The sequence below is a fragment of the Pollicipes pollicipes genome, unplaced genomic scaffold (genome assembly GCF_011947565.3).
Source record: "Pollicipes pollicipes isolate AB1234 unplaced genomic scaffold, Ppol_2.1 Scaffold_7261;HRSCAF=8764_pilon_pilon_pilon, whole genome shotgun sequence".
Lineage (NCBI taxonomy): Eukaryota > Metazoa > Arthropoda > Thecostraca > Pollicipedomorpha > Pollicipedidae > Pollicipes > Pollicipes pollicipes.
In genome coordinates, this window is record NW_023597054.1 from 13427127 (window position 1) to 13451678 (window position 24552).

At 50.6% G+C, this 24552-nt stretch overlaps 1 protein-coding gene across 1 annotated transcript; it reads right to left on the reverse strand.

Moving 5' to 3' along the window:
* Nucleotides 1-2338: 2338 nt before the first annotated feature.
* Nucleotides 2339-21133, reverse strand: LOC119113253 (homeobox protein rough). Its single transcript, XM_037237607.1, has 4 exons — nt 21067-21133; nt 10601-10721; nt 9423-9536; nt 2339-2530 (listed from the first exon to the last, which is right to left on the reverse strand). Exons 1-4 carry the CDS (start codon nt 21131-21133, stop codon nt 2347-2349), a joined length of 486 nt encoding a protein of 161 aa, XP_037093502.1. The 3' UTR covers nt 2339-2346.
* Between the last annotated feature and the right edge of the window lie 3419 nt (nt 21134-24552).

Here is a 24552-nt window from a genome sequence, read left to right on the forward strand (position 1 = left end):
CGTGGCTAGCTGCCAGCTGACTGGTGTGCCTGCAGGATCAGTGGATTTCTCACCCTCCATGCTATCTCGATCAGCCAGAGGAACGACCAAACTATGGCGATTTAAACGGCCCGAAGTCTGAGCTTCAAGTCTTGCGCATTTTGCTTTAGGATGCAACACGCAGCGGATGCTTCACACTGGACATTTCTGAGGCTGGGATCCCCAAAACAGAACGGACTAGCCGTGTTCAACGTGGGCTTCTTGGCACATCAAACCAAAGCACGTCTTGCGCCTTTTTTCTAAGTTCATGCCCCGTTTGGATTTCCTCAGGACGCGCCCGAAAGTGTCTGTCTGTCTGTCTGTGCCTGTCGCACCCGAAGCAAGTTATGCTTCGGGTGTGACATGTCGACTGAAGTCAATGAAGCAAGCGTTGCAGCATGTAACCAAGGTAGCACGTTAACAATGTGTAAAAGCGGGCTGACTGGTGTTTCATTACATACATTCGGCTTGGAAACAATGGGAATTGAGTGGCGGAGCTAGTTATCATGCATGGTGACCCAATAGCCGAAAATGCTGCATTGTTTCGACCCGCTGCGTGACAGCAATTTCCACTCCTGCTCCCAATGAGGACCGTCATGGCTGGTCAGGACATCCTCCTGCTTGTCTCTTACGTAATTTATGGATGTAGAGATGATAAAACACCGAGGGACATAGAAAACGCTCTGGCCTCACAATATAAAACTCGCCATTTGAAACCCAAGCAAGCCATTCATGTGTCCGTCCCGCTACAAGATTGCTGCAATAAAATCAAACACAATGACTCTTTGCAGCATTTATTCAGCATGGGATGTCTTTCTGTTCTACGCAAGGCAGTGCTAGTACATTATATGTTTGCCGGAATTCGCAGTTGCTTAGGGGGCATCGGCATGGCGCATATTTGATAAGCGCGCTCCAAAAGTACTCTGGTGTGGCCTTCGGATCTGAAAACTGGTGGTTTAAAGCGGAAAAACACTCAAACGCACAACTTTGACAGTTTTTGGAATGAATGGGCATTTCCCAAATATTCACTACACTTCTTAATGCACCAGTCATTTAACTAAAGACAACTTATCATGCTTGTCTAGATGTCTTTACATGCGAAGGTCAATGCGCGTTGCTTCACCAAATAAACAACTGGTGACAAGATACCTTCATGCAATCCGAAAATGACTGAGTATGAACGAACCCATATGTTTCAAGTGCACGTGTTTGGTATGTATGTTTTGTAGCCTTATTGGGTACGTTATATTTATTTCCATATTCTCGTCACATTTTCAGTCCATTTAAACGGTGCATACGTTTACCTGACTCAATTTTCCGTAACCATCGGCTTAGCAGCAACAATATCTCACAATTATAGGAAAAGCTGTGCACATTGGACATAACCTCTAACTGCATGGATTGTTCCCCCATCTGTTCTAATGCAGATGTGTGCAGTGGGCAATGTCATTGTGTACAAGTGACCATCTTTGGCTAGCGTCCTGAGGGCACGAACTAATATGACTAGAACCAAGTGCATCTCACTCGCTTGCATTGCAAGTTTAACATTACACGGCACTCGTCGCGACGCATTCGTTACAATCACATTTTGATATGATTACTTGAGCACGAAATAATTAAATATGCTTACATACGATGTGTATGATACATATGGTGCTTTGAATGTATAGTGTAGTGCTGGCTAACACCGGTTAAGAGCAACACGTAATATCTATGTAGCATTCAGAGATCCTTCCTTTGAGATCATACAGCACTGCCGAATGTTTCATGAGCATGTGGAGATCAGCTAGTTGCAAAATGTTTACGCACCGCCCTACTTTCGGACCAATGAGACCGCAGGCTATGGCGTACCAGTGCGAATCAACACGGCATCACCGAACCATTGAGACTGCGGGCTATGGCGTACCAGTGCGAACAGACACGGCACCATCGACACTTGAACTTTGCCGTTACGAACTGCTTCAGCCAACGCGGATCACGGACGCACGAGACGGCGCCGACTCCCGTTGTCCCGAGGTTACGTCTCGCCGCTGAGCCAGGCTGCGTTTCCGTCTTGTAGATGCCACAAAATAGGTTTGGCTTATGAAGACACGAGCGATGCAAGCCTGGTTGTACCGATGCGGCGGGATGGGCGGTACGTGCCCAGCTCGCAGTCCGAGTCCGCAGACGGTACCAGCCCGGCTCCATCGGTACCGTAAACAGACGGCGGAAGCCAGCCTCTACCGGTACCATAAGCGGACGGTACGAGCATGCCTCTGCCGGTACCGTAGACGAACGGTACAAGCCAGCCTCTATCGGCAGAGTGGCGTCGGTACGGCGGACCCGGCTCTATCGGTAGGATGACGCGGGCGGCGCGAGCAGCGGAGACGTCGCCGCCACCGTCGCCGCCGGCGGCTTGATGTAGCAGAGGCTGCAGTTCAGTGATGGCTCCCCGTAGCCGGCGGGCAGACAGCCGCTGGCCAGACCGCCACCAGCGAGACCGCTGCCCAGACCCGATGCCAGCGCCATACACCTGCAGCGGGAGACACGGGAATTAGGTCCCGCCAGATCTGACGCCAGCGCCACGCACCCGCGGCGGGAGATACGGGACTTAACGACACCCGCGGGTGGCGCCAGACACCGGCTGGCCACATCAATGAAACTGTGGGTTTATAGACTGCGGGTGGGCTTTTTGCGACTGTCGCATAAGGTGGTAAGTGGCGTAGGTATGAAAGGACGGGTCACGTTGCGTGTGTTTCAGACCATGGACTACATGCAGTATGAAATGTATTAAAAGCGCTCATTGTTTCGATCCAACCTACGAAACCAGAAGTACCAACCATGGCCTTTATCGATGCAGCATGCTTTACATGTTCACGAGCTGTGTGCACCAGTATGTCAGATGGGTGCTTCCTATGAAAGGAATATATTTTCTTTCGCGCGCTGTTCTGTTTTCCGTTCCTAGTACGATGAAAGGTGATTAAATGAAAACGAAAACAATTTAACGAAGGTCAGCACGACGATCTCAGAGCCCTGCGTGACAAAATTCCAACGGGAATTCCACAGTGGCGGCCTTACACATGGATGCTCATGATAAACTGTGATTGAAAAACCAATGGTCTTGTTTCTACGGAGCCATCTGCGTTGTCGCCGATGATATCACTTTAAAGAATATCTGACACGGACACAATACATCTGCAGAGTTTTCTTTTTAAGCCGGGACAATTAAACGAGGTGCTAACGACTGTCCGACATCTTGATGCGAGCAGCCTTGGCAGTCCAGTCACCCTCGTCCGACGTCCAAAATCGTTGGAATGAAACTAGATCGGAAAGCAAATTATAAATCGGACTCCAATGATCGTACAGTTGCATTCTTGTCCCACTATCTGCAATGAATCAGCTGCAGTATGCGAGCACATAAATCCCTCACACAGAGAGATGCCTCCGCCAAAGCTCTGATTCAATGTCGTTCAAACGAGGCTGGCGGGTCACCAGCCCGTGGAGAAATGGTCCGGACGGTCTTTGCGGATGTTGTGGAGGAGCTGTCACTTCTGGCCCCTTCGTTAGGCTGTTTCATGCCTTAAGTCTGGCTGTCACCCAGCAGGTATGAAATCGGTCACCCAGCAGGTATGAAATCGGTCACCCGGCAGGTATGAAATCGGTCACCCGGCAGGTATGAAATCGACTAGCGATCATTTCCCCCAGGATGCGTGAAGGTTACCAGGCGAATGCCTAATTTATGTGCGTAGCTTTCGCAGGCTTCCGAGACATTTGCGTCACAAATGTCTGAGAGGTGCGTTGCTCCTGACGTTTTTAAGTTAAGCTGCTTTGAATAGATGTCAGTGAACTTGGAGAAGACATGCTAGATATAGGCATACCGGTGCTTGCACCTTGGAGCCAACACCTAGGTGGCATTATGGCAGTTCACTGGAGTGGTTGTTCATGGTTGAAATAAGTAACATATGCCTTGGCATCTGAGTTTATCACAATGCAAGCTCCTATGCTGTACATCCGACATTTATTTTACCAGGACGGGCTGACTTAAAGGAGATATCAGGCCATTTTTGAAATGTATTTAAAGCCTAAAACTTCCAAAAACTACAGAACATTTCATACATTGTTGAGTACAGTTCAATATTAGTCTGATGGTTTCGTTTGATCACTTTATTATGCTAAAATGGAGGCTTATGATCTTCAGCACATGACATCATCAACGAAATTTAGTATTTGCCGTTTGTTTCTGGGCAGTATATCGGAAAAATACTTCACGTGTCATGCTATGCCATGATTTTAGAGCGACCAGGGGCGCCTGTTGCCAAGGGTGCATTCTCTTTGGCTAGCTCCCAGTTGATTTGTATGTTTGAGGCCCCCAGTATTATGTGAGTCCTCCGTCCTACCGCTCGGTCAGAGGGACGTTCGAACTAACTCTAAAAGTGTGGTTTAATCTGCCGGAATACTGAGCCCGATTCCCACGCCCATTATTTCAATGTGAAATGTGTTCGACTGGTTCACTCTGGGCTCATTCTCGGCTGAGTTCCGGCGGACAAGACTCCCCGGCGGCCATCAGTTTGGGCTTTTCTTTGCGTATGAAACCAAGATGCCCCGCGCCAGTCTCTCTGAGATCGGGCTCAAGCCGGTTGGTCGTGCGTGCAAGTTTGCAAAATGAATTGAGGGAGCGGCTGAACCGCGAAAAATGACGAAAACTTTCATACAGTTACCGCAGCAAACGAGTTTCCCTCCGGATTAGGCCCACTTTCTTTTCAAAGCAAGGGGGCTCGATCTGGGGTGAGGTTGGACCTCTCCCGCCTCCCAACAAGAAATTACACCCCTGCTCTTGGGACGTGTGCAAAAAATCATCAGCATGGTTAAGGAGAGACTAGCTGAAAGTATATTAAACGCTTCTGCAGGACATCAGCGCGATGTTAAAGACAGCTAAAAGACAGTCTCGCCTTTATCTGCTAGCATCCAGCCTGAATACTATAAGAATAGACTGGCGGAGGATGACGAGCGCAAAAATCAAATGGCCGAAAGTGTTGCATAGCTGGGCAGCGATTTGCAGAAGTGTTGCGTACAGGGGCGTCACTTCATATACTTTCGGGGGGCTGAGATCCCCCCCTCGCCAATGCTGGCTTGAGCCCCCTTAATGTTCCTCTGAGCCCCTTCAATGCACACGAGCGAAGGGGGAATACTGGGTCAAATAAATACGGAACAATCATTATCTTAACTGTTGGTGGAATAGGTACTAGGTATATAAACAAATCACTATCAGTATCATGCCAATTTTGCTTCAAAGAATATCCTGCATGTACCTAGTGCTTTTGTCATACTAGCTCCTTCATATGTTGAGACAGCCTGCGAATGTTTGATAAATTTTTCGAATGGTGACGCCCGGATTGGGATAAAGAACAGTTTACTGGAACATGCGTCAGCTCTTTAAAGCATGGGGTTGCCTAAATAAAAGTTAGCGCATGTTTCCATTGACACTGGTTAGTGTACTTGTCGCATAATCGTGACTGCGGTGGTTATACAACACGACCGGTGACGCCGGTAGCCATTAGTGATCCATTATCAAGGTTTACCAAAATATTTCTCTGTGAATTGCTTCCCATTCCACGTTTTTCACCAGAAAGCAGTTAACATTTACTTAAAATGGGAAATCATCCCACGCAAGAAAGCAATTTTAGACATACGATTATTGTACACTTTTACACGAAAAACGCAAGTTCAGCTGGCAGAAATCTGGGGAGAAACCAGGTTTTGGGGGCAAGCTACGTCAGCTGTTTCGGCTGATGCCCCCTCCCGCGCGATTCTTAAGAGTGACGGCCCTGGCTGCATAGCTATCAATTTGCTACGTAACAGAATAACGCATTCCCCTCACCCCGTAAAAGGCCATAACAGTTCGTCGTGATTTCCCCTTCCATTGTCTATTACCTAATCTGTGCATGGTACAAACATCACGCAGAAGGGATGCATATTTATGTGCTTCCGCGTTGGAAGAATATTGTGCATGTTTGACGGTTCAGCGACTTGAAATGTCAACACAAAATGCTAAAAACCTCAATAAGTTGAGCAATAGGCCAGTTTTGCCTTTCTCGCTAGCAGCCATGAGCTAGCTGAGGCATTGACTACTGCTGAATGGCCACGGGTGGGCAGCGGACCGTCGCGGCCACGTGATCAGCTGAACCACCATTTGCCGGATCGGCGGCGGCGCGCCACATCTGGCAGCTGCGCGGGCCACCATTGCTCGGCGCGTGTCCCGGGTCAGCGGCGGCGCGCCACATCTGGCAGCTCTGCGGCCCGCCATTACGCGGCGCGTGTCCCCGGGTCAGCGGCGGCCGCCCCGACCGGGCCGATGATTTCACCTCAGCTCTATCACCGGGCCGCCGCCGGCAATTACGGGGCTGGCCCCCTCAGCCAGGCGCGCGTGCCACCTTCCTCGACTGAGTGGGCGCAAAAACGAGCAGCACCGGAAGAGCTCCGATTAGGCCGGGACCCGGACCGCAGCCCGCCTCGGCCCAATAACAAACCGGCGGCCGCTGATGAATTGCGGGCAGCAGCGCGCCGCCGCCGGCCGCGGAGAACCGGCGGCGCGGCGGTGCCATGAGCGATGAACACGCGTCACAAAATAACAACTGGCTGGAGAAACGGCGTGTGTCAGCGCTAATTGAAAACGTGGTCTGTAGGTGCCCTGCTGTGTGAGGTAGATAATCGGTGCGACGACCGCAGGCTGCGAAGCATAGCACCAGTGCGAAGCATAGCACCCCTCGTGACCGGGGTGGCAGATAGTGCAGCTATCACCAGCCGGGATGGTGTCCCATGGATCCACGCCCGATACAGGCGACCAATAAATATTCATTGTCAGCTATCCTCCAAATGGCAATCGGCTATCTGTCGTCCATATCTGTCGTATGCCTTGTCAGTATCGAGCCGCGTCGGCGTCGCCACACCGCCCTGTAACACACACCAGCCCGCCACCGGGGCAGCGTCGCTTCCCCGCCATCACCAATTCATGAATATTGTCATGACGAGGTGTCACCGGCGGCCGGTGAGCGGGCCGACAATGGCCCTCGCCTCTAACTGTCGGCTCCGTGGACAGGTGCGCGCCGTGATTGCCGAGAACGCGACATGGCAGCGGCGGCGGCGACTGGCGGCCGCCCCGGGCGATTGTATCACCGCGCCGTCATCAGAGCCAGATGGCCGCTAACGAAGCCGGTTATAGACGATGGGCGGACACACGGCGGGGCTGTTGCGGTGCGCCGCCCGGCGTCACTGGCCGGCTGGCTGAAAATCACGTATTTAGTGGACCCGCGGATTTCAGACCTAGTCGAGATGGTTGTTCAGTGAGGCTGTCGCAAAAGTCGTCCCCCGAGTGGTCCCAAGTCAGAGATGTTGCAGGGGATTTCGGTCCATCCCTTTAATAGACCATCGTGTTTGCGTGTGGGCAACAATAGCTCGGATCTAACCAAAGTGCCACACCGAAATGAGCCAAATGAACCAATCGTTAATAGTGGCCACTGGAATGAGCATCGATAAATTAGCCGTTGATTCGTCCGTATCACATATGCGCAGCCTCGGTGATGAAGCATCACGGACGGGTGTTACAATCGCCGGCAATTAGTGCACTCCCCCTTTCACAGCCGTCACTCCTCCACACATTGATTTAATAAATGGGCCGCATCGCGACCGTGCCGCGCGCATCCTTTGTCAGCCGCTTCCGGCGCTGCTCTCCCCTTTCAGCGGGCCGGCCGGCGGCGCGCGCGCGGTTTTCATGGCCCGTGAGCCCCGAGCTTTACGCACCTCATTAGGCAAGCACACCTAGCTAATGAATATAATTGACTTGATATTTCCTTATCTGTCGGGCGGACCGGAAGGCACGCGGGAGGGCCCAGAGGGGGCGGTCCGCACGCATCCACCTGACTTCCTCTGTTGGGGGCGCGGGCCGGGGGCCGCGGCCGCCCGGCCGCCCGGCCTGGAACCCCGCTGACCTACACGTGAAAGCGGGACGCGCAGCCGGCAGGAAATCTGCTTAGCATGCTAGCGTAATGTAATACTTGCAAACATGAAACGTCACCAGCCAGCAACAATTCAGCCAGCTGTTGGAGAAGCTCCCGGACACCAAAGCTCGTCGGAATATTTGTGCAAGCTAGTCATTGAAGCGTATTTGTTGATGACCGGAGCTTGTGTTTTAGGACGGCAATGGCTGGTTTTTTATATCAGTGGTGGTTGCGGTTACTCTCCCATCTAGATTTCGCAGGTCACAGGTGTGATTTGTAACGCAGAATTGCTGTCAGAGATCAAGATGTCTCACTTTACAGGCATATAATCAGACTCTGAATGTTCAGTAACAGCCTGAAGATGGTGTTAATTTACGATAGTGGATCTGACAAAGATCAATTAACTTGAAACGTGTGCAGCTGGCTCGACCTTAGCTACAACAACCTAATAGCCCAATTCCAATTTTAAAACGGATGCAGCATTTAATCGGCGACGGCAGTGTATGAAAGGACCCAACCAGAAGAACTGCAAGCAATCAGGGTTTCATTAACAACCATTCCGTCGTGTTCGCAGTCGACACGGGGCCTTTAAAACCTTCAAGTATCGCATCGCACGGGCGTAGAAGACCATCGATCAGTCGTAGCTAGGCGTTGCTATCAAATATAAAAATACTTGTTTGCGCGATTGGCCAATGACACAAACCGATTTGCAAGCAGCATTTTAATTCCAATCGCTACTGCAGCATTTGCTCAACGTTTGCATACCCTATGGCGAGAGTCTGAGCGACAAGAAAAAGTTTGGAAAGGATGGATGCCCGGTGAGGTGTTCCACATTGCACACAGGGTAATACGTAATTAAAGCAGATATTCTTCATTTGTATGGAGGGGGGGGGGGTCTGAACTGGGTTAGCCATTCTGAAGGCCATTCGGTGCAGTTCGCTGGCCTCCTCCTTACGGTCTAAACCGCTCTAGTTTCCGAGCTACACGCCCGCAAAGATGTGCAAACTCTTTTGGAGAGACTTTTTAAGGCACGCAGGCATCCATGACCCCATAAAAACGCCATTCAAATCTTGCTATTCCATCAGGCATGCGGTGATCAATGCCAAAAAATATAATTGTCGAGTCATTCATATATTGCATTGGCGAGCACAATGTACAGATATAAGGGGCGTCAGTTGGCTCTCATTTAATGTTGTGTAAAATACGATGACGCGTACAAACAGTGACGCATTGAGGGGCATATTAACTAAATAGAGAAAATGTGTTCGCTGGAACAGCCTATTCCACCTGAAAGTGCACAAAAAGTTATGACAAAGCTTACTTCATCATCTTTGATGTTTCTTGCTTTAATGTTTCCAACGTGGAACTTTGCCTATAAGAGCGTCTGAAATGGCCGAGAAGTTCGGCTGAGTCGGTGCAGTGCGCGCTCACCGGTATTGCTGGTCCGCTTGGGCTTTCTCGATTCTCTTGTCTTTCGCCCGCCGGTTTTGAAACCAAATCTTTATTTGCGTTTCAGTGAGATCCAGGCTTTCAGCAAGCTCAAATCTGAAAGCATATCCACCAAGCTTTTATAAAACGCATCAGCTTGTTCGTAGCATCGTTCAGTGATATAAGGGCATGGCACCAAAAATACGTTGATGTCCTGCGCAGCGAATGGCTCGTCATGAACAAGCTAGGATATGATGGTTACAAAGATCTCAAACAATGACAAGAACGCATAACGAAAACCTTGGTATTTGTGTGTAGATGGTATCCAGGCTTTCATCTAGCTGGAAGCCGGCTTGACATAGATAGAGCTTCGATTTTTTACCCGTATGTCACCTGCAGAACAGAGAGATATGACCAGCCCTTCTCCTCTAAGGATTTCTCTCTGCCTCCCTCACATATCTACAGGGTTGCAGCCAAGGGAGTAGCCCGGGGCCTGTTCCCTTTGTAGGCCCGGATTTTCCATTGTTCACCTCAGATTGCCCCCGACAGGAAGCTGAAAACCGGTGCGATTCGTTTTCGCCGGGCTCCGAGCCCCTTCTTTGACGAAATCCTGGCTGCGCCCCTGCTTACCTCACTTATTTTCATCTATCCGTTTTCCCTGTAGGGTTTATTTTCCCTTTTTCCACCTTACCCAGACGTCTCACATCTGATTGATCTCTATTCCCTTTCCCACACAACTCCCTCTCTCCATCCTCCTCCTCCCTTCTCATCTCCCTCCGAAACACGGGGCCGGGAGATGTGCTCTTCTCTCCTTCTGACCTGCGAGGCCGGGAAATGTGCTCCCCTGTCCCTCTGACTCGTGGTGTCGGGAGTACCCTCTCCCCTCTTTCTGACCTACGGAGCCGGGTGCCCCTCCGCTCTGACTTGTCGGCCGGGAGATGTGCTCTCCTCTCCCTCTGACCTGCGAGCCAGCTGACATACCCCTTCTCTCTTGCCCCTTTTCATTGTGCCCACTTCTCTTGTGCCCTTTCCCTCCCGGCCCCTTCTTTATTGTTCCTTTTCTTTGAGGAACTTTCTCTCTTGCCCCTCTCCCTCGTGCCCCCTTTTCTCTTGTCCCTTGTCTTGGCGCCCCTCTCTCATTGATCTGGCAAACCGGGAGATGTGTTCCTTCTCGCTCTGACCTGCGCGGCCGGGAAATGTACTCGTTGCGGTGGTACTCCATCTCGAGCCGCAGCGTCTGCTCCGATGTGAAGGTGGTCCGCTGCCGCCGCTGGCGAGCGTCCTTCCTGCGCCGACGAGCGACTGCAACAGGCCGATTCCGTGTCCGTCAGCCAGCAACCGGGTAAAAGATCGCATCGCAAAAGATCGTTAGCAAATGATCGTATACCAAAAGATCGCACGAATAAGACCACAATGCCAAAACATCCCACGGGGTAAACCCCGTATGGATAGAAGTGGTATGGCAGTCCATACTGGGTGCTCTTCGCACGAGATGAAGGTCGTATGGCTGACTTCGCTTCCTAGGCATGGCTTCGCAGGAGGGCTCGACTTATAGTCAGCGCGTCAGATCAACGAGCGGCGTTGCCTATCCCCAGCAATAAGCGGGCGAAAGCGGAAGAATGCCTGGTTGATACTCTGTCCGGCTCCGCAGATACTGATCGATGCCGTGGATATCTGGGAAGGAAATTAAAAGGAGCAGACTGGCAGACCAAAGTCGGCCAATGGAGCATGGCCCCACCCCTAGAAAATGAGAGCTGTGGGGCTTTCGGAACTTGGCGTGCATTAAGGTTTGATATCGGATTCGTCTCTAAAGGTACAATGATCCTTGTGGGCAAAAAGATCATGATTTTGTTTGCACCGATCTTAAGCACACCCTAAGAATGCTCGGCACCCCATCTCTTCCGAGAATCCAGTAGGAAGTGCATGCATTGTGCTTGAATGCACCTATGGCGTGAATGCCATGGCTAGAGATGACTGTAAAAAATGTGATCCAGAACCTAATGCGCTCTAAAACCACACGACCTCCTTCGGCAAAGCAAGGAGAGGGGCTCTGCGGCTGCGCACATTCCGCAGTACCCCATAGCACTTCGTCATTGAAATGCGGCGATCCGGGTGGCTCGACCATTTGAAATTCATCAATAATGACAGACTAATTAAAGCCACTTCCGCTGCGGAAATGGGTGCTTGCAGTTGCCGACGCATCATTAGGATTTCGACCGGGCGCCGCGTAATCGGGGATAATTTCCATCACGTGACTGGCCTGGGTAGGGCACTTGCCACCTGTGATTGTGTTATCCTGTCGCTGTCTGATGGTCGTTCCAAAATCAGGTCATCCTGGGAAGTTGTGTTGACGGAAGCTCTGGGTTGCGCCGATGCATAAGACTGGGAAAATGGGCCGGTCATTAACGCAGGCATTTTGAGGATCTGTAGAATATTCCATAAAGGCGTGACGCTCGCCAACAAATAGTTTTATGAGAGATATGATATGATTTGTGTCAAAACATTCGTACCAATAACACAACAGTTCGTAATTTGTACAGCCTATAGGGCATGTCTATGGTTTGCTTATGGTTTGGTATAAGGCATATCGATGTTTATTTCACTTTGTTTTGGAGAAAGTTACGCCAGGCAACATGACTACTAGTGCAAAAATGCATCACTATCTAGGGAGGTACGCGGAGTTTAAATGGCGGAGCATAAAATGTTTCCTGAAAACCGAGTTCAGTGCCTTCAGGTGCCTTACAAAACCTCAGGTGCCCGCAGCCTCTGGGATGTCATAAAACAACATGGCATGCCCTCGATCTTCCTAGTTTAACGCAAATACCTGGAACTTCGTTCAGTCCCGGACATAATAAATTAATGCGTGCCACAAATGTGGTAAGGGGGGAGGGGCACGTGTCTCCGGAGGTGACTATATGCTGCAAGCCCGTTGATCTATTTCATTCACCCTGTCTGAATGCCAAAGTTTTGGAAGGATATTTTTGATTTCATTGAATTTAACGGCTCGCCCGCGCCGCAATCAGGTGGAGTGCTCTGCCACGCTGTGTTTTGCAGCTTAGCTGGTTTCAAACTTGGAGGCCCGTTCCAATGAAAGGTTCCATCAAATTTGGGTCGAGACAGCCATAGGATGCAGCTGACGCCATGGTTTTTGCTCGTTGCACTTGGCCTGCCAGGAAGATGGCAAACGTTTGTGGATCAGCTCCCAAATTCACCAGACGATGTCTAATCTGACGTCAGCGAGGCGCTAGGCCGTGACGTCACTTCTCTCCGACCCCGGAACTATCCGTCATAGGCTATTAATTTAGTGGCCAGAAATTGCCGGCATGGCTATTACTACCCGGGGTAATGACGTTGCGTTTACCTAGAGAGGAGAATGGCAGTTTGCTGGTGTCGGTCCAGTGGACGATGGATGTCGGCTGTCGGACATTTAAACTAACCACGGCCAATCAAGAGTCAATTGGGATGAAATCAATAGGAACGCAGCTCAGCGCTTTTTAGCTAACAGACAACGACGAAGAACTGTGGCTGACGATGTTCATCCCATGGTTATGCGGCAGCTAATTATGTGAGCCATTCAATGTCATGGAAGAGGAGGGTTATAAGCATGCAAAGACACATCTCAGTATTCGAAAAGAATGCTGTGGAGGAAGCCGTTTGATGTCACTAACAACGGAATACGTGGACGCGATACAGTTTGCAGGTGGGACGTGATGCAACGGTTTTCCAAGGCATAAGAAAATATGTGCATCGGAGCCTTCATGACGATTAATGTTGTTTTATTGTGGTAAGCTCTGGTTCCATGAGATCGTAAAAGCAAACCTTGTGCCAGTTACATCATGTTCGCAGGGATGAACGCAGAAATGCGTAATAGGGGAAGGGCAAAACAAAGCAAAACGAAAATGCCGAAAACCCAGGTTACCTCGGCGCATGCACGGAATTCCTTAAATGCCGTAAAACAACATCACATTTTTGGGGGATTTGTTCAGCTTTACTTGTCATTCGTGAATTTGTAATTGTCGGCAAGTATCCAAACACACATCAATGCAAGCAATATATTTGGTTTCAGCTGGGCTAGTTGATATAAAATTTGGTAATAATCATATATAAGATTTCCGAAATAGGGACGTGTGTGTGTGTGTGTGTGTGTGTGTGTGTGTGTGTGTGTGTGTGTGTGTGTGTGTGTGTGTGTGTGTGTGTGTGTGTGTGTGTGTGTGTGTGTGTGCGTGTGTGTGTGTTACATCCATAGAGCCATCCACAATGGAGCGTGGCTATTATAGCCCCGTGTCTAACGTACATGAGTAAGAACACGTAGGAAGAAAAAAATGTAGTAATTTGTATTGCAATAATTTAGCAGTAATATATAACATGTCCGCTAGTGTTCTGCTAAGCTCTATCTCCCTTAGTTTAAAAACCGCATGGGGGGGGGGTAGTATTGCCCCAGCCCCCACCCTTTCTATCAATTCGCGGTATGAAAACGGCGAATCAGGGTGAGGGTTAAGATCAAGCATGTCTTTAAATCGGCACGTACCCCAACCAATAAAATGTCGGATGTCTTTTTTCGCTCCGTTTGTTAGCGCAGAAGCCGAGGTGCTGAAGCCAGGCCTGGAATCACGTTCATATTTTGGATTTGTTGATGGAATTTCCGAAGCAAACTTCTAACAACACAAATAGCACATTTAGACAAAGACACGGGGATTACGTAGATCATGAGATATGTTGGATCTCTGCATGGTATCTGCGGCTTAATTAAGAACCATCATCGCCCCCATCAGGACAGGTAAATGTGCACGCGGCCGAAGTCCCTCGCGTCCGTCCCGGTATCGCATTTGCCGCCCATGCGGGCCGGGAATGGATTTAGGGGGCGAGCCCAGCCTATCCAGTTTCATTTAGCCCAATTTGGCCGCGGTCAGGCGACAGGAAATCAGCGGCTTCCGGTCGCTGTGTCGCCCTGTTTTTCCGGCCGGTGGTGACACGCGTCCCGTGCGCGAGCCGGCCGCTTCACCGCCACCCCGCCCCGGGCTCGTGCCGGCCCCGTAACCGCCACTCTGGTCAGCGGCCGGCGGAGCCGGAGGGGAAGAACGTCACCAAAGTCGTCGTCACAAATGAGAGTTGTCATGTTTTCAGGTATGGTGATCAGCTGGAGGAAAGCTTTCACGCCGGAAGTGAACGCATCGCTCCGGTATTGATCGGGTGGCTGGACGCGTGGCGCTGTGGGTTAACACCATCAGCCGATGATCACATATTTTCTCGTCAGTGAAGAGTAGACAGTCGGACGGCAGGCCGCTAATACAACCGCACGTGGCCGCCAGTGTGTCGAATTATCTGGCCGTTCAGAGTAAATGCCGTAATTTGTTCCAGAGGTGTGAAATTGGCGCGCACGGCCCGTCGCCGCGCCGGTCGGCCCGGCCATCCGCCACGTGCTAGACGCGGTCCGACGGCCATCATTAAAGGCATCTCGCCGGCATTGAATTATCACCGGCGCCCGTTCGATTGCGGTGCTTTAAAGTGACAGCACGCTGGCTGACCGGCGAGAGGGCCTATTTGGAGGGGGGAGGGGGCGGCTGCAGCTGCCGACAGCGGCCAGCCGTCGGCGTGTGCCGCTGTCGAGAGCCGCGGGGGGGGGGGGGGGCGCTGCGGAGGAGGGGAGTGCGCCGCGCCTGGTGTGATATCTGGTCAGCAAACGAGACGAGTTAGTGCACTTTGCCGCACAGTTTGTGCGAGTCAGAGGAATCGCTGAGAAGTGGTCTAAACTAGCTGGCTTCGGTATCGCCTGATAATAACCGAACGGGTTTGGAAAAAGACAAAATATTTGGATCGTCCTAGCTTCAGAACATGCAAAATGTGCGTGGCTAGAGATCGCAAGATGGTTGAGAATATCAGAACCCCCAAATCGAAAACTAATATCTCGTTGTCGCCATGACATGGTTACATTTGGAGATTACCATTTTCCAAATTACAAAGCATGTGTATGCATTTGGTCTTTTGGTCAAATTTGCTGAAAAAAGCATTGCAGCGTAACTATTTGTGCTTGCCGTCGGTCTTGAAACTTAATGCCTGGGCGATGACGCCATACCACTGGGAAATAAAACAACCAATTTGGCGACATACTTAAGCCAACTTCGTTACATACAAGCTCGAATCAACTTCCAACATGCCAAGAACTTTGAACAAAACCATAACAGGAAATGCCTTGACCTAGTCCTGGTAATATGGCAACTAACCCCTCTCCAGTTTCGGCCGTTCTGTCACTCTCCACGGCGTGGGGAAGGTATCCCTCGCTGATACCGTGACCAGCGTGCTGAAGCGAAAATATTTAGAGCAGGGGCGATAGCTAGCCCGGGATCAGTACAGCACTTGCTAGCGCCACGACACAAATTAGTTGAAATTCCTGGAACAGATCATAGATCAAGTAAGGTGAAACGAGGTCAGATCAAGCGTTTTTGTCATGGCTTCAGATCATCTTTGGCGGAGAAACGTGCCTGGTAGCAGGGGTGCAGCCGAGCAAGCCACCTCCACTTCCTCCTAGGTCCGGATTTTTTTTCGTCGTAGTGGACCATAGTCAGAGAGCCAGAAATCGCTGTGATGTGTACCCACCGAGCCCCGAGCTCCGGTTCCCCTCCCTTAAAAGATCCTGGCTGGTTCCCCTCCCTTAAGAAGATCCCTTGCGCCCTGTCTGGCAGTTCAGCGGCGATAAGGTAGTCGGGAGGTGCAGCCATGACACCACCTCCGGCCTCGAAGAAATGGACAGGTCATGCACGTATGGGTGTTCGACACTGATGAATGAACTGGCACGAACTACCGCTTGTGTCCGCTGGTATGCAGTAATCGTCACGTGATGACCGGGCCAGACCTATACCTGCTAAAGCCCTTTAGCTCACAGACCCCGCCAGCGAGAAGCGGCGTTCGCTTCACACTGGGCTGAAATGCTACGAGCAAAAGCGAATGAGAAGTTGCGGATCGGTAGCACAATGCGATTGCAGATGCAACAGCATGGTAACTAGACGAAACAAAGCGTTTGATGATGGGCCAGCGGTTTGGCATGCATTTTGTGTGCCGTCATGTAATGGTAAAGAGAGGGAGATAGGAATGAAAATCCATGAAAGGACACGTTTTTCCAACGGGACCCAGCAGAGTATATACACCACACCACCCATCGACCTATTGGTCAATATCGCCCCTGCGTCTGTGCCAAGCATGCATAAATGCATTGATCTAAGATTTTACCGTTCTCAGTCCAGCCTCTTCAGTCCCATACATAATCAATTTTCAGTTGAGCATCGGTACACACCAGTGCATTGTCGGGGCTGGCTGCTGACAGCTACCATGCGTACCATTCATCAGCTGCCACTATAATCAACCGCTTCAGTTACATATCAGACGTTTGAATGCCAATGACTCCTTGTAGCTCGCTCGATCGTCAATGGATGTGGACTCTAAAAAGTCTACACGCTGCGAAACGAGTTCGGAAGAGCTGGCGTTGAAAACCGGATAAAATAAACATCACACATTTCATTCCATCACTTACTGATGGCGGGAGGCATGAAAATCTCGAGAAAATTCATCGGCAACTTTTAGTATCGGAGATGGTGATGCAGGTCGCTGCTGCCTGTGTTCGTTATAATTGCCATGTTTATGTCATTCGGGAGTTTCATGTATGTAAGGAAAATCCTTGCAGATGCTACGTAAGACTTCCGACGAATGTCATAGTGAAGCGCCAACGTCTTAACAGGACAAATGACAGCACTTGAGCCTTAGTGACATCTTCATCCGGTTGTAATTTGGGAAGTGGACGCTGGTGTGTTTGCCACTGCACGGAAACAAGCTAAATCTCCGTCAATATCCGCATCGTTTCGTGGTATAACGTCGTGGGTTCGCTCTTTCGCTGGGCTGATTGGGACACCCATCAGATTCGTAGCAAGCCTACAGTGAACCCCCGTGGCGAGCGCCTCGACCGGAAGTGCCTCCCACGCCAACCGACGGTAAGATATGCTGTATCAGCTCTGCATGGCGACGCAGGCCAGTGCGGTACCAGACCATACCCCGGGCAGGGCAGCGATCACTCTGAATGATGCCAGGTGTTTGGAACAGACTGATATGCCACGGAACATGCCTTTTTGCACTCGTTTGGTTAGTTAACGGTAGATAGTGTCGGAAGTCATGCGCATTGACCAAACCGCCGCTAGGTGGAAGGCTAACTGCTTTTTGTCAAACACTGTTGCGTTGTGCTGGATCGGTTTCGGCTTTTAGATAATGAGCTTACATCATCCACTTAATACTACCGTGCATCCATATTATCCATAATCCTCACACGAAGTCAATTTTGCACTCGCTGATATGTGGCAAATAATTTATTAATCACCACAGGATTTAAAGTTGGAGCAGTTTGTAGACAAAATGACGCAGAAGGCATCCGACTGTTCTAGCTGACTCTGATTGAATACCTTTCAGTACCTGCAGGGGCGGCCCGACGGAGATGGAGGTAGAATTTGTTAGGGATCTACTGTTTACGGGGGCTCCTGAGCAATGTCGTATTCAAGGGAGACACCGGGGCACATACCCCCTATCAAACATGTGCATGAATCAAAATCCATGGGAACATGCGTCGACAGTCAAAAGCACAGTATGGGGGCTTCTGATTAATACAGGGGGCTTCTCAATTCACCAAAGAACCTTCCTAACCCAGACAGGGGCTTCTAATGTGTTATAAATATATCGATAAGTGTGTTCTTATCGAGGACAGGATCCCTCAGATTCATCAAGGGGACTCCAACTAATTCATGGGGGAGACTCCAAATCTAGCAAAGGGTCTCGTTAACCCAAAACAGGGCAATGTCACCAGGAACGGTGGCCTTCTGATGCATAAAATTGGCCGCCCTGTTGCAAAATGTGGGCCTGCTGGTATATTTATAAAGGTCACTTCCCAATCCTGTACAGGGGCGTGCTGATCCATCGAGGGGCCAAACCAGGAAAGGGGCCTCCTTAAAACCAACTCGGGCCTCTCATAGTTGTTCGTGGGCAAGAGCACACTATTGCCTGCCTCTCTGCCCCCTCCCGTTTGCTTCGCGGCCCTTTAGTACATGCACATGTTGATATAGCTTAACGAATAAAGCGGAGTGTTTTTTCCTTTCTCCAACCGGTGAGATGGCTTAAAATACCAACATTGAAAACATTGGCACGCGTCCTGAAATGTCAAAACAAAACTAGATTACTATTTTCTCGTTCGAGTCAGCATCTTGATAACTTTGTGGAAATAGGCGCCACGCTAAGGACGTCGCGTGGAAAGGAACACCGTAAAAACCTAATGCTCCCTTCTCAGGTATTCGGCGTCTGGCCTCTAATAACAAAAATAGTGTCAAATGGCGGTTTGTACCGATACCTCTTTGAGATGCTATGCGCATCGGGGGAGAGCTAGTTTAAGGCGCATTGTTGCCATCAGAATGTGAGCTAGCATTATTCAAGCATTATCTGTTAAACTTGTGTGAGATGTAAAAACTGCATTTAACTCCTTTTAGCACCGTAACCTCCTGTTTTCCTGGTGGCAGCACAAAAGCAAAAGGTGAGGTGGTGAAGTGAGCAAAAAAAAAAATGATGGAAATAAGGTAGCAAAAGCCCAGGGTATCAAAAACGGGCACAAAAAAGCAAAACGAAATGAGGACACGCGGAAATATTAATAATCATATATGGGTGTAAAATTCAGCGGGGATGATATTACACAGAGAAAAATTCGGGCCTAGAAATCAAAAGGGGATAACATTTAATAAGGATGAGCGATGAAAGGGAAGTTCAAAGGACGGAACCTCAAAGAGGATGCAAGCCAACAGGGTAAAGATCAACAAAGGAAATGTCAGAAAGGGGAAACCCAAACTGCGAAAACTCAAATGAGGAACTGCAAGAAAGGCGTCTTTGTACACTTATTGAAAGCATAAATATAATTGTTTGCCAGACGGGCGATTTTGTACTTCAGTCAGAACACGGAAACCGTCCTCTGTTGTCCAACTGCTACTCTGCTGTGACTTGAGATAGCCAGGCAGTAAACAGCTTTGGGTAATCCTAGTAAAGCTGCATCATGCTGCAGTGATTTATCACTGGCGCATCCGCTGCAGTAAGAGGACCGTCACCGTCTGGTGACAGAGAAAATGGAATCGAAAGGCCTAATGGTTATCCTTTCTAGTGCAATATGGTGATACGTGACACAATGTGCAAGCGCTCACACTGTTTTTACAGTCATTCACCCGAAACGGCCAGCTCATCGTAACGAATGTCTGGCTGAATAAGTTTGAAATCGTTCGTTACTAAATTTCAGGCCACTGTCGGCCGTGTCGTCAGGTCACTGGTCGATGACCTGGTTCTCAAGGGTCTGCACGGTAAAATGTTGGAAAATATGTGCCCTGTGACGCTCCTGTGGCTCTCCGTGCGTATAATTTTTCACATGGTTCGGAATGCACGAAGTGGTCCTGTAGTGTACAGCAATGATATCCATATCTTTGGTAATGGTCATCGATGTCAAAGTGACATCGCTTTAGCCCTACCACAGTCATTCTGTAATGGACCGAAATTAATCGCCTGCATGCTGTGAACATTGATGTGCCTGAGTGTCATGGACTAGTTGTGCAGGGTGGACTTATAAAGAATGTGATTAAGGGTTATTTGAAACACAGGCCATGTTAGATCAATAACAAAGGGATTAGTTAAGTCAGCAATCCTTCCTCGGTGTATCGTTATAATTGTCGTTTTGCCATCACGAGCTTTAAGCGCAAGGTCAGTTCATGGAAAATCATGTAATGACCGCAGATGATCTTACATTACCCGTTGTGAGCAACTCAGGTCATACATTGAGCCAGCTTTGCTTTACGGGCACATGGAAAACTGTCATGTGACGGCAGCAACATGATTTGAATTTGGAAAATGACAACTTTTTGCAGCCTGGCAGGTCCACTTTTCTACATGACTTATGATAACCAAAAAGAAATGAAGATGAGAAATGCTCAGGAACACGCAGTACCTTCTGGTACTATGAAGATGGTTATTTTCAGCAAAAAAGCCGTCATGATTTTTTTTCAATTTGACATTCATCTTTGTTACGTCGCCCCCTCATGATTTTTATAATTTCAAGTTTGCTGTACTTTTTCCATTTGGGTTTTCTGTTTGGATCATTGCTTGACCATGTTTCTTGTCAGCCATGCTTCGTACGAAGACATTGATGACAAAACAGACTTGTTGATGACTGAACCTTTTGATGACCGTTGATGACTACTTTTTTACATTCACGACACGCGGCGTGGTAGCCGACGCGGTCGGTGGCCTTGGACCTCACACGTTTCGCAATAACTGGACATCAGTACTAGGGAAAGGCACGACAAGATCCGACGTAAGCTTAAGGTCAGGAAGGAAGGTTAGCACTCCACTTTTGCGGACGTTCCTAAGCCACTACGAAAGCGATGCAAATCACCTTATGTAACGCACGCAATTCCAGGAATCCCAGGACATCCCTAAAATGGCTTTAGCGACTAGAAGTTGTGGATGCAGGACCCACAAGATACTATTACAAATTAAATGCGACCAGTCGTGTACATCCACCCGAAATGCCATAGCTCCCTGGTCCGGTGACGGATTCCTGGCTGCGTCCCTCCAGCCGGGCCGTACTCACAGAAGGCTGGCAGGCCGCCGAAGTGCAGGTCGAAGGGCCGCAGCGTCTCCGGCGAGTGGAACGGCATGAACGGGAAGTACGGCACTCGGGCCGGCTCGTACGGCGGCGGCGGCGGCAGGCCCGGCGGCAGCGGCGGCGGCGCGCCGGTCGGCGTCAGCGGCGGCGAGTGGGGCGGCGCGGGCGGCGGTGGCACCGCCCGCTCGCCGCCCGCCGTCGCCGCCCACCTCCGGCTGAAGTGGAAGCGCGGGAAATCCGCCGGCGAGTCGTCTGAGGTGGGCGTCAGCGACGGCGCGCCGGGGCTGGCTGAGCCGGCGTCCGGGGGCGCCGGCCCACCGCCGGCCGGTGTCTGCTCGGCGGCGCCCGGCGGCACCGTCAGGCTGGGGCTGCCGGTCGCCTCCGGGCGACGCTCGCAGGAGGGTACGGACACCGCCGGCTTCGAGCCGCACTGGCTGGCGACCATGCTGCGTGAGCGGTGTGAAGAGCTGCCGAGAAGCTGATTCTGTCGAAGGTGCCCCGACGGCTAGGTCAGGCTGGTCCGTTTCCCCAAGTGAAACGCCTCCCCGATGCGAGTTTCCGATGCCCGGCCCCCGCTGGTGGGCGGAGCGTAGTGATGCTCGTGACGTCATCGATGGCACTGGCCAATCGGCGTAGAGGCGCCCGGCAATTGCGCCCGTCCGAAACGCCGGCGGCCCTCATTGGGCACTGGAACGGACGGTGATAATGGCAATCGTATAACCAGGCGCCGCTTGTGGCTGCTCTGCCCGGTTACAATGTGACAGTCACGGCTTGAGCTGAGGAGAGCTGGCCAGTTCGACTCAGCACGTCTGATTTGACTGGTGGCTCGACTGCAGCTACAATTTATTTCAAATAGCCATAGTTGTCTGACCTGTTTTCAATCCAGGCGTACGCTTGGGGTTATTAGCCAGTCGGATTCTACACTATCCAGTCATCGACTTACGAATGCAGTTCTCAACGGCAGATTTTCCGGGCGGTGGGGGGCCTTGTGGGTGGCGAGCCATCGCGAGATGCGTGCGGGACACCCCTCGCAGGGGCGGCTACATGCTGGTCAGTGGCGGGAGGTGCTGGCGGTCACGAATCCAGGGCAGTTAGGGCGTTGATTGCTGTTGATCGAATACGCACGCTGTCCTGCATTTAGTGCGTGAGGATTCATTGGGTTGCAATTATTAGAACAGCGTGATATCCTGTCTGCCGTTACAAACTCAAATTGTCCTTTGACCAAATGTAGTAAGCGGTAGAATGTATTGAGAAGTCAATGACTTAGGTGTACAAGCCGCCATACGGTCTCTTGTCGAAGCTATCTGATCACGAAGCGGCAAAAACTGCAAATGATAGTGATGAGCAAGGTAGGTGACCCTATCCATAGAGAAACCTTGTGAACTGGCTTTTTCAACTGTATGGAAAACGCCATTCCTCAAGAAAAAAATCGCAAAACACTGTTTTCCGGTGGAAATCAGAAAAACTTTATCTAGTTACCTAACAGTAACGTCAAATATTGATTTAACCAAGGCCATATAAGTCAATTTAACAGGTGTCGCTCCACCTCAATCGACTGGAGTATTTGAAGGGGGATAACGATTGTGGCCCACGCTGAATGGAAATCTCGCGACACGCTCGTAAACAGGGCGGTCCGTCACGCCGTACTCCAGTCGGGGCATCATCCTGCTCTAGCACAGCTTTGTGATGCTCAATGGAGAGTTGTGCGACCTCGGATCCTTTTCAGAAATAAGATATCATCATCGGCTGTTACCCACTCAATTGTTTCCATATTTATGGCTGTAAATACTCTCATATATGGCTTGAAATGTTCCGGGCTTTTATTCGCTTCAGTGCCGACAGACCCAACTTCTCATGTTTCGAAGATGACCGAACCAATACGGTCTGGGGCTGCTGTACATTTGCAATAGTGGTGGGGAGCAACTCGAGGTTTTGTACTGAAAACACCACTTCACCGTTATCTCAGGCTCACAAAATTTCTCGCATTGCGTGTAACAACATCACATTACGTGTAACAATCTACTTATTTTTAGGTGCCTACTTCCATCTTTAAACCGTCAATATTTGTTTATGTGTATATCCATGTCCGTAATAATTTGATGATGTTGTAGGTGCGCCCAGTACCACCTCCCTTGAATACGACCGTGTTTTCAGTATTCTCCATTTTCATGCCATATTTCTCCCTTTCATAAAAGTCTTTGAGCCCCCGACCAGCGTCCATGGTCCGGGGGCCCAAAGACATTGCAACAATAGCTGGGGGGGGGGGGTCCTGACCGGGGAAGATGGTTAAAACTGCTCGCAAAAAACGAAGCAGAGGATTTTCATCGAATTTGGCCCACTCCCCTTTCAAAGTTGGAAGCTAGGGCTCTAACTGGATAGGAAACTACACCCCGCTCGTGACCACCTTGTACCTACGTGTTTTTTCAGCTCTGTTTGTCTTGATGCTTTTTAGGATCTTTCTACTGCCTCAAGATTCTTCGAATTTCCTGGAACTCTCTAGGAAAGAACCCTGGATCGGTTCTGATCGTGCGCATGCACATTAACAAATATTCGAACGGCATCGTCACAAAGGTGGCACCAGGTAGCGCTGTGTCGCCAATGCCACTTCACGGTCACCTGGTATCCCCACTAGCCCGGGCAATTCGAACTCCTTTGGCGACGCCCTAAGCCTGCAGACGTGTGCACCTTATCCCGGGCGGCGGGGGCGGGGGGGGGGGGGGTCAGAGGGGAGGGGGCAGCGTGCTTCTGCGCACAGCACAGCGTGTCTGTAAGCGAGACGCCGCCCGTGCCGGCCGTGAGTCCCCCAGCCCATTGGTGGCGCCCGAGGACGGCGCGCGTGCCCGGCCGCTGTCGGCAGACAGAGCGGCTAACTGGATCCAATCAGCGGCCGAGCCAGCCCAGCCGTGGCCGAGTGCAGCGGCTGATCCTCTCTCGGGGCTGGCCCGGCCGCCGCCAGCTGACGGTTGCCACGGCTGGCGGCGGCGGCGCAGCGGCGCGGCGCGCGCACCGGGCCCTATTAGAGGGGAGGCTAAACTGCTGCTGATCGCCGCCCAGCGCTGGATATGGAGATAAATAGGAGGCAATGCGGCGGTGAGCTGGATATGAGGGATAACGTTCATGTGCAATTGGAACAATTATGATGGCAGGTACGGCTGGCATTATCCCACAAAACACGTTGGCCACAAATATACGGCAAGGCGAAAATGAACGTACACTGTAAAGGAACATGTTCGTGCTCTGCCTCAGCCTTGCCCTCACGGTGAGCACTGATCATGCACACGTGATGCATGAGGGTCATGCCGATTGATCCCTGTGTCTTATGCGCAATTAGCGTCGTACGCAAAGCCTTCTCATGTGCAAAGCGCGCGTTCTTGTGGTGATATGGATTGTGTAACTTGCGAGTTTCCTCTACTCACATCTCGTAGATCATTTAGCGCATTACGGGTTTGTCCAACAGCAGTCAACCGCGGT

Excerpts from the sequence above, each read along its gene's own strand:
- LOC119113253 (XM_037237607.1), bottom strand. The coding sequence starts at position 21,133 with ATGCCGTTCCACTCGCCGGAGACGCTGCGGCCCTTCGACCTGCACTTC. Across the intron at positions 10,722-21,066 it reads CGGCGGCCTGCCAGCCTTCT|TCGCTCGTCGGCGCAGGAAG; the intron begins GTGAGTACGGCC and ends GGCCTGTTGCAG. Across the intron at positions 2,531-9,422 it reads CAAGCGGACCAGCAATACCG|GTGTATGGCGCTGGCATCGG; the intron begins GTGAGCGCGCAC and ends CTCCCGCTGCAG.